Source organism: Myotis daubentonii, chromosome 2, assembly GCF_963259705.1.
Source record: "Myotis daubentonii chromosome 2, mMyoDau2.1, whole genome shotgun sequence".
NCBI classification, from domain to species: Eukaryota; Metazoa; Chordata; class Mammalia; order Chiroptera; family Vespertilionidae; genus Myotis; species Myotis daubentonii.
Window position 1 is genome coordinate 49,560,122 of NC_081841.1, and position 9,087 is coordinate 49,569,208.

A 9,087-nucleotide genomic window follows, 5' to 3' on the forward strand; every position below is an offset into this window, starting at 1 on the left:
TGCAACCAGCACTAACTCAGCCTTTCTGTGACCTCACGCTCACCTTCCTCCCCGCTGTCCAGGATCCTGAGCAAGCGTACCACGTTGAGGAAGATATTTTTGGACATGGATGCAAAGGAACTCCCACCACCTGTGAAATGTGCCCTGTGGATTGGTCTGTTTCCCTGGGCTCATGTTCCTGTCCACTTCCTCCTGAAGCACTGGCAATTTCCTTGTATCAAGGAAGACAATAAGTCATTGTAAGATAGCCTTCCAAACACACGTCAGCCCATTTCAGTCCATCTTAATGCCCCAGCCAACTTCAAGGAGTTAATACCCAGCATTGGGTATTACCTTCTGAGCAGGAGTCATTTGTTAGGTACAGGAAGTACCACAACATTTCTCTCAAGCTGGTCTTATATGATTTTCTAGTCAGGGTGGTATTACTCTGCTAGAAGTAACACCAAGTCTAAGACAACTGCAAGTAATGAGTATTAGATATTACCACCACTGTGTACTAAGCATCTGGAACAGGCAGGCAAGTACCACAACCTGGAAATCAGAATTCTTGGAGCCTCTGAGGCACACACATTTTAAAAATTCCTCAACCTGCCAAAACCGGTTTGGCTCAGTGGATAGAGCGTCAGCCTGCGGACTGAAGGGTCCCGGGTTCGATTCCAGTCAAGGGCATGTACCTGGGTTGCGGGCACATCCCCAGTGGGAGATGTGCAGGAGGCGGCTGATCGATGTTTCTCTCTCATCGATGTTTCTAACTATCTCTCTCCCTTCCTCTTTGTAAAAAATCAATAACATATGTATTTTTTAAAAAAACTATGTGGGGGAGCTCTTTAAAAAAAAAAATTCTCAACCTGAAAATATTGTGGCAAATCAGCCACAGTTCCCACTAACCAAGAGGCAATGGGCAAAGTAGTGGATAACTAAAAATGTTGCAATGAGCCTTAACCGGTTTGGCTCAGTGGATAGAGCGTCAGCCTGCGGACTCAAAGGTCCCAGGTTCGATTCCGGTCAAGGGCATGTACCTTGGTTGCGGGCACCTTCCCAGTGGGGAGTGTGCAGGAGGCAGCTGATCAATGTTTCTCTCTCATGATGTTTCTTACTCTCTATCCCTCTTCCTTCCTCTCTGTAAAAAAAAATCAATAAAATATATTTAAAAAAAATAAAAATGTTGCAATGACTCCATTGGCCCTAGGAAGCCTATAATATTGTGAAATTTGCAATATTAAATTGGATAAGTGAAAGATCCACCCATGTACTTTTGCATCACCCCAGAAGTCCTTCACAGTCCATTCAAAGTATTAAAGGTGGTCTTATGGTAACTCCCATTTCGTGGCCCATTTCTAGAAGAAACTGTCCAGGGTACTCCATATCTATTTAGCCCCCAAAACCATATGAAGCATGGTATTAACTGGATGAAGAACCTCCTCTGTTAAACCACCTACCAACAAAATGATGGAGTCTACTACCTTGCCACAGTGAAGCTTGCTTATAAATATCTGGTTGCATCCCTCTACCCAAAACATGCCCTTTCACAGAGTCTGTGGCATGATTCTTACCTACCCGTCACCACTCTTCACCTCAGGTGGCTTCCAAACCTGGAAGCTTCAAGAAGCTATAGTTACCAAAAATATCTCCCAGCCTGCCAAAAACTGAAGCGAGGAGTACGTCAATGGGTGCTTGATTCAGGAGGAAGGCATCCACATGCGTGCTATTGTCCAGCACACCTCCAAGCACACTGTAACCATCCATATGGGAAGCTGGGAATCTACTATTTGGAAACAGATAATAGAGAATATCATCTGCTTGTACCCTTAAGGACGATCTGTCTGAGGCCTGAGGACAGATAAAGAGCTCCCACTGTCACCTGCACCCAGACCAACAGTTACTACAGGCCAGATCCCATTGCCCACTAGAAATATGCTCCTGCTCTTCAGTTTATATCTGCTTACTCCCACTCCCTACTCTCCCAAAGTCAAACCACCAAACTCAAACGACACTGCTCCCGGGATCTAGCCCCTCTCGTTGCGGTAACCTGTGATGAAGCACAGACCAGCCCCCTGGTCAGGCCAGGCTTCCAGAACTCTATACCTGCCGCCTTTCCAAGTCCCCAACTCTCTGTAGAGGGAGGGGATTCAAACTGTCCCACACTGGCAGCGTCATTATCTCTGAGAATATTAGAGGGCACTTCCATAGGAGTGCGAAAGGGAGGGAGGAGAGACAGAGTCCAGGGAGTGGGGCCACGCCACGAAGGGCAAAGCAGGAGCTGGGGAAGAACTCCAGAAAGGAAGTGGCACCCCCACCTCCACCAGAGGCGAGGCAGCAATCTCAACAATTTTCACAGAGAACGGTCAATTTTCATCCAGTTCCTGACAGCTCAGGATTCAGAAGTGTAAGCCAAATCCTATTTAAGCAGAATATGAATTTGTTAAAAGAATATTGGTGGGATTATATCAAACTAAAAAACTTCTGCATGGCAAATAAACAACAAAATGAAAAAACAACCTGCAGATGAGAGAGAATATTTGCAAACCATATATTTTGATAAAGGATTAATATCCAAAAAGTATAAAAAACTCATAACTTTAGCAAAAAAAAAAAATCTGATTAAAAAATAGGCAAAGGAACGGAAAAGACATTTCTCCAAAGAAGACACACAAATGGCCAACAGGCATTTTAAAAGATCATTAACCATCAGGGAAATGCAAAATAAAACCACAATGAAATAACGCCTCACATGTTTAAAAAAACAAACATGAAAGATAAGTGTTGGTGAAGATGTGGAGAAAAGGGAACCCCCATGCACTGTTGGTGGGAATACAAATTGGTGCAGCCGCTATGGAAAACAGTATGTAAGTTCCTTCAAAAATTAAAAATAGAACTACCATATGATCCAGCAATTCCATTTCTGGGTATATAACCAAAGGAATTGAAATCAGGGTTTCAAATTGATATCTGCATTTCCATGTTCATTGCAACATTATTCACAATACCCAAGACATGGAAGCAACATAAATGTCCACAATGCATGAATAGATCAAGAAAATGCAGTATATGTATACAGTGGAAATCTGCCATTTGCAATAACATGGATGAATCTGAAAGACACAGAAGGCTAAATACTACATGATACCACTTATATGAGGAACCTAAAATAATCTAACTCAGGAGCAGAGAGTAGAATGGTGTTGCCAGAGGCTAGGGGAAAGGGCATTGGGGGTGGGTGGGTTGGGGTGGAGGGCAGTAGTCAAAGGGTACAAGTTTCAGTTCTACAAGATGAGTAAGTCCTGGAGATTGATGCAGCATAAAGCTTGTAGTTCAATTGCATTGCGTATTTAAAAGTTTGCTAAGAGGGTAAATCTTGTTAAATGTTCTTATCACAAAATAACAATAAAGACGGTGGGAGGAAATCTCGGGAAGGAATATAAACGTTTATGGTATAGATTTTAGTGATGGTTTCATAGGTGTGTACTTATCTCCAAACTCATTAAGTTGTATAAAATATGTACAACCATGTCAATTACACAACACAGTAAAAAAATAGTTTTTAAAAATATTTGGAAATAAAAATTTAAAAAATTTTAAATTTTAAAAAGAAGAAAAAAATATTGGGAAGCACATAAAAGCTGTAGAAGGAATGGAGAACCAAGCTTGATGGATAGTAACCAGGAACACTGTTCCGAATCATGCTGCAGACCTGGTGAGGCACAACTACTGCAATCAATGCTAGGGCAGGCACCACTGGCTCCAAGGACACTGGGCCCTGCACACTGTGCTACAAGCAAGCAGTTTCACTGCTGCAACTTCCCATCAACAGAAAAAGGCTTTACAAATCCCTGCTTCTTTGCAACCTCATCTTTGATTCAAAATCTGGAACAGATGTATTTGATTGTCCTAGCCAAACTTTCTGCCCAGGCCCTAGCTGTAAGAGTGGCTAAGTATCGTAGCCCAGCGATGTTCAACCTTGTTCATCTCATGGCACACAGAAACTAACTACTAAATGTCTGTGACACACCAAAAAATGTATTTTTTGCTGACCTGACCAAAAAAAGTATGTATAATTTTGATTCATTCATACCAAATGGCTATTGCTGTGTTGGCTGTTGTCATCTTTTTATTTGACAAAAGGGAAAAGAGGTGAATGCCCCTGACTAAATAGTCAGGTATTGCATGTTTTACAAATTCTTGCAGCACACCGGTGTGCCTCGTGTCCCGCAGCACAGTGGTTGAAAACCACGTCTTAGTCTGCTCAGGGTGCTGTAACAAAATACCATAGACTGGGTGGCTTGTAAACAACAGAAATTTATTTCTCACTGTTCTGAAGGCTGACGGCCAAGATCGGGGTGCCAGCATGGTCGGGTGAGGGTCCTCTTCCAGGTCGCAGACTTCACTGTGTGTCCACCCATGGTGGAAGGGGTGAAGGAACTCTCTCAGGCCTCTTTTTCTAAGGACACTAATCCCACTGATGAAGGCTCTGTCCTCATGACCTAATCACCTCCCAAAGCCCCCCCTCCAAATACCATCACTTTGGGCATTAAGTTTTCAAAGTATAAATTTGGAGGACACAAACATTCAGACCATTACACTGGGTAAGGAAGATCTGGTCTTTTCAGCCTAGCGATATATAGGTTTTGCCTCAGAGGGGAGTCCCAAGCCCTCATAAGAATACTAGATCTACACTCTACTACTTTGCCCTACCCCACCCTGCCCTACTCTCCGATAGCCCCATCCCCTGTCCTTTCCATTTTACTCAACACGAATCAGGCTCCAAATCAATAGCAAGCTGGGCCCTCTCTAATACTTTTAACACTTGCTGTCCTGCTGCCTGAAATGTTCTTTCTGATACTACCATGTCCCACAGACAACTCCTTACCCTCCAAGACTCAGCTCAAACATAACTTTCCCTTTAGACCAATTAGAGCTCTGCAAATACACCAGTCCCCAAAAGGGACTGCCTAGCCAGATTAAGTGCCTTTTTTCACCTGCACTAACCCTAAATATCTGTATCTTGATTTCAGCAGGGGGCCACTCAAAGCCCAGGAGACAGGGAGGAGCAAGAAAGTGGGGAAGGAGGTCTCTTGATCTCCGGATTCTCCCTCCCTCCCCTCTGTCACAGGCATTGTGATGTGACTCCTGAAGATGCCAAAAATGGAGAATCAAACGTGCGTGGCTAGGAGAGATCCCTGCCATGTGTGTGGGTGGCATGGAGAGTAGAGGCTCAGAGAATCAAATAGTCCCATTTGTCAAATCTGCTCTCGTTTCAGACCAGAAGGAACCGGTGCCCACGAAGCTTCCCCCGATTATCTCAAAAGATGGGAATTATTCTGTGCACCAGAATAGCCACACAAAGTACCACGAAGCTGTACGGAAGGTGTTGCTAAAGACATGTGAGTACCCCTGGGTGGGCTATGTCTTGAGTTCCTAAAAAATGGCCTGGGTGAGGTGGGGCATGGTTATAGGGCAGGGAATAAAAAGAGCCAAGAGGAGAGACTGAGAAGATGAAGGAGAAAGTAGACCTGAGTGGTGGAGTGAGCAAGATAAAATAAAAATTGAATCAGACTTGAAGGCAGAAGGTCCAGGTTTCAGTCCAGTTCTGCCTCTTTTAAATGTCTCAACTTGAGTAGTCACTTATTCTTAATTAACCTGTTTCCTCGTTCATTAAAAAAAAAAAAAAAAGAAACAGAAAATACCTGTTCTACTAATCTTACAGACTTGCTATGAGGATCAAACCAAAAGTGTGACAATTTAGGAAAAGTACTTGTATATTATTGCATGCTATGCCTCCAAGGAGTGGTAGACCAAGCTCTAGCTTTGGAATTCGAACTGAGTTGAAGTTCCAAACAAGTTGTGTAACCTTGAGAAAATTATTTTAAACATTTAACTGCTCCAAATCATCTGGAAATGGAAACAATACTCTAGCATTGTGTGAAAGTTAGAGAAGATGTACATTTTAAAAAGCATCTAGGACAAATTACTGATACATTTGATAACGTGTAGGAATCTCCAGGGAATCATGCTATGTAAAGAAAGGCAGTCCCTGAAAGAGCACATGTTGTATGATACCAATTGTATAAAACTTTTTTCCTTTCTTTTTTAAAAATATGGAATGCTTCACAAATTTGCGTGTCATGCTTGCTAATCTCTGTATCATTCCAATTTCAGTATACGTGCTGTGGAAGCCAGCACGGTAACATTCTTTTTAAAAATATGTTTGTATTGATTTCAGAGAGGAGGGAAGAGGGAGAAAGAGATAGAAACATCAATGATGAGAGAGAATCATTGTCTGGCTGCCTCCTGCACGCCCCACACTGGGGATTGTGCCTGCAATCTGGGAGCAACCCCGTCATGTGCCCTGACCAGGAATCAAACCATGACCTCCTGGTTCATGCTGATGCTCAACCACAGAGCCACACCAGCCAGGCAAGCATGTAACATGTTTTAAAAATATGTAAATGAAGAAAAGATTATTGATTACCAATGTCGGGGGTGTGGAGGTGGAGGGTGTGGCTATAAAAGGCAACTCCAGGATCATGCAGTGATGGAGCTGTTCTATATCACTACGTTAATAGCCTGGCTGTGATATTGTACTAGATAGTTTTGCAAGATGTTACTCTTGGGGGCCAACGGGTAAAGGGTATACAGGATCACTGTGTGTCATTTCTTCCAACTATGTGAATCTGTAATTATCTCAAAATTAACATCTAATTTTAAAAAATAAAGCTTTCAGAAACTAAAAATGACATCCATGGCCCTGGCTGGTATAGCTTAGTTAGTTGGGCATTGTCCCATGCACTGAAGGATTGTCAGTTTGATTTCCAGTCAGGGCACTTGCCTAGGTTTTGGGCTTGATCCCTGGTAGGGGGTGTGCAGGAGGTGGCTGACAATGTTACATTCTCACATTAATGTTTCTCTCTCTCCCTCTCCCTTCCTCTCTCTCTAAAAATCAATGAAAAAAAAATATTTTAATGACATACATGGCCCAGCCAGCGTGGCTCAATGGTTGAGCATCGAACTATGAAAGAGGAAGTCACAGTTCAATTCCCAGTCGGGGCACATGCTGAGGTTGCAAGCTTGATACCCAGTAGGGGGCATGCAGGAGGCAGCCGATCAATAGTTCTCTCTCATCATTGATGTTTCTATCCCTCTCTCCCTCTTCCTCCCTCTCTCTGAAGTCAATAAAAATATTTTTTAAATGACATGCATGAAGGATTATCTAAGAATTATTTCTAATAGCAAAACTTTTAAAAAGCTTATTACAATTAATAAGAAAATAAGTAAAAAATGTAACATCTATTCAATGGTGTATTAGGGATTTTTAAAAAATGATTATAAAGACTATGTACTCATATTATTAGGCTATAATTCTAATTTTTAAAAATATAAACATTTTATACCAGTGGTTCTCAACCTTGGCTGCACATTAGAATCACCTGGGAATCTTTTTAAAATCTTGATTTCTGGGCCTCATCCTCCAGAAATTCTGTCTCTTTGTTACTAATGTTGTGGCCCCACCCCATAACAAAGAAACAGAATTTCCGGAGGATGAGGCCCAGAAATCAGGATTTTAAAAAGACTCCCAGGAGATTCTAATGTGCAGCCAAGGTTGAGAACCACTGTTTTATACACTAGTATAATTACACTTATTCAAATAGTGAAAATAACACCCCAAAATGGAAATAGGTATGACATCCTTTCAAAAGTTTAAGAACACCTCTAATATGACATTTACAACATGACAGATACTTGATAAATGATACGTATTAGCAGTATATAAACATGAGGTAGTATAATTGCTAAATTTCAGAGAATTACCTGGAATGAACAAAGAAAGGAACTATTTCAGAGAGGAAGGAAGGGAATGAGGATGATTAAGCATTTAAAAAAAAAAAAAGCCCTGGCCACTCGCTCAGTGGTTAGAACATCAGTCTGCAGACTGAAGGGTCGAGGGTTTGAACCTGTGGACCCATCTTGCATATTTCCCAAGTGGGTTGACCACTTGCTTTTCCACTATTTTAGCACGTGGGGGAAGCTCTCTAGGAGATGGGCTTAGTAGCAGCAGGAAGAACCAAAACTGATTCAACTGACCATGAAGGGTGTGAGATGCTGGAATCCGGAAGTAAAGCTGGGTGTGGTGACCAACCTCCTAGGACTTCTCAGCACCTGGTCAGGCCCAGTTGCTTGTGCTGCCCTGAGCCACGAAAGGGGGTACGGAACTAAAAGAAATTGGATAACTTGTGCTTCCCAAAACCTTTCAGTCCCCAATCAAGTCTTTAGAGTCCCCTTGACTGACGCTCAGAACTTCAGCTTCTGGAGGTCAAATGAGCCAGGAGTGCGCCCAGAAGACACCATGCCGTGGATCCGGAGCCCTCGCCACTGCCTCATTAACAGCCCAATGACCAGGTTAGGCGGGGAGGGGTGAGGTGGGGAGACTATTCCCTCCGCTCAAATCCTTGGAGACTGTTTCATCTCTACTCAGAGTTAGGGAATAGAAGAGGTATTTTGAGTCTTACCAGGGAAAGTGGCCCCAAAATTTGGGCAGTGGTGGCAAAGGAGGTAAAGATTTATCTGTGTCTTTGTTTCGCCATGTGGATATGACTTCTGAGCAGGCACAAGACAAGTGTCTATAGGATTCCTGTGGGAATCCTCCCCGTTGCTGCCTCCCGCCCTCCAGCCACTATCCATTGGCAGTAGTCCTACTTCCTCATCACTACCCCTGCCCGTTCTGCCCTGAGATAGTCTTGACCTATGTTTAAGGACCCCCGCCACACACACACACACACACACACACACACACACACACACACACACACACACTCGGGCCTAGCCTGACTGAATCTGAGACCCTCTCTTTTCCAGGTTTATGGATCACACTATCCTCAACGACAGACTATTCAGTCTGTATTGAGCAAGATGTGCTTGCAGAAGGACAGGATGGTCCGTGGAAGGAGGACAAAGAAGGGGAAAGAGGGAAAAGGTGTCCTGGCTCTGATGGCTGACTAATGAAAAAGTAAACTTTAGATTGGACCAGAAGTCACTCCTATGCTCTGAACGTGACGGGGAGGGAAATGGTTCCAGTGCCCAAATTCCCGTGAG

At 43.1% G+C, this 9,087-nt stretch overlaps 1 protein-coding gene and 1 pseudogene across 1 annotated transcript in view; one reads left to right on the forward strand and one right to left on the reverse strand.

Moving 5' to 3' along the window:
* SPMIP11 (sperm microtubule inner protein 11) overlaps positions 1-8,996 on the forward strand; it is a 38,716-nt gene extending 29,720 nt beyond the window's left edge. Inside the window, exons 2-4 of the mRNA XM_059682719.1 lie at positions 5,259-5,381; positions 8,250-8,394; positions 8,851-8,996. Of these exons, the coding sequence (XP_059538702.1) occupies positions 5,259-5,381; positions 8,250-8,394; positions 8,851-8,899 (317 nt within the window). The 3' untranslated portion in view covers positions 8,900-8,996. The remainder of the gene's footprint in view (positions 1-5,258; positions 5,382-8,249; positions 8,395-8,850) is intronic.
* Positions 6,090-6,180, reverse strand: LOC132228953 (U6 spliceosomal RNA; annotated as a pseudogene).
* Positions 8,997-9,087: the final 91 nt, after the last annotated feature.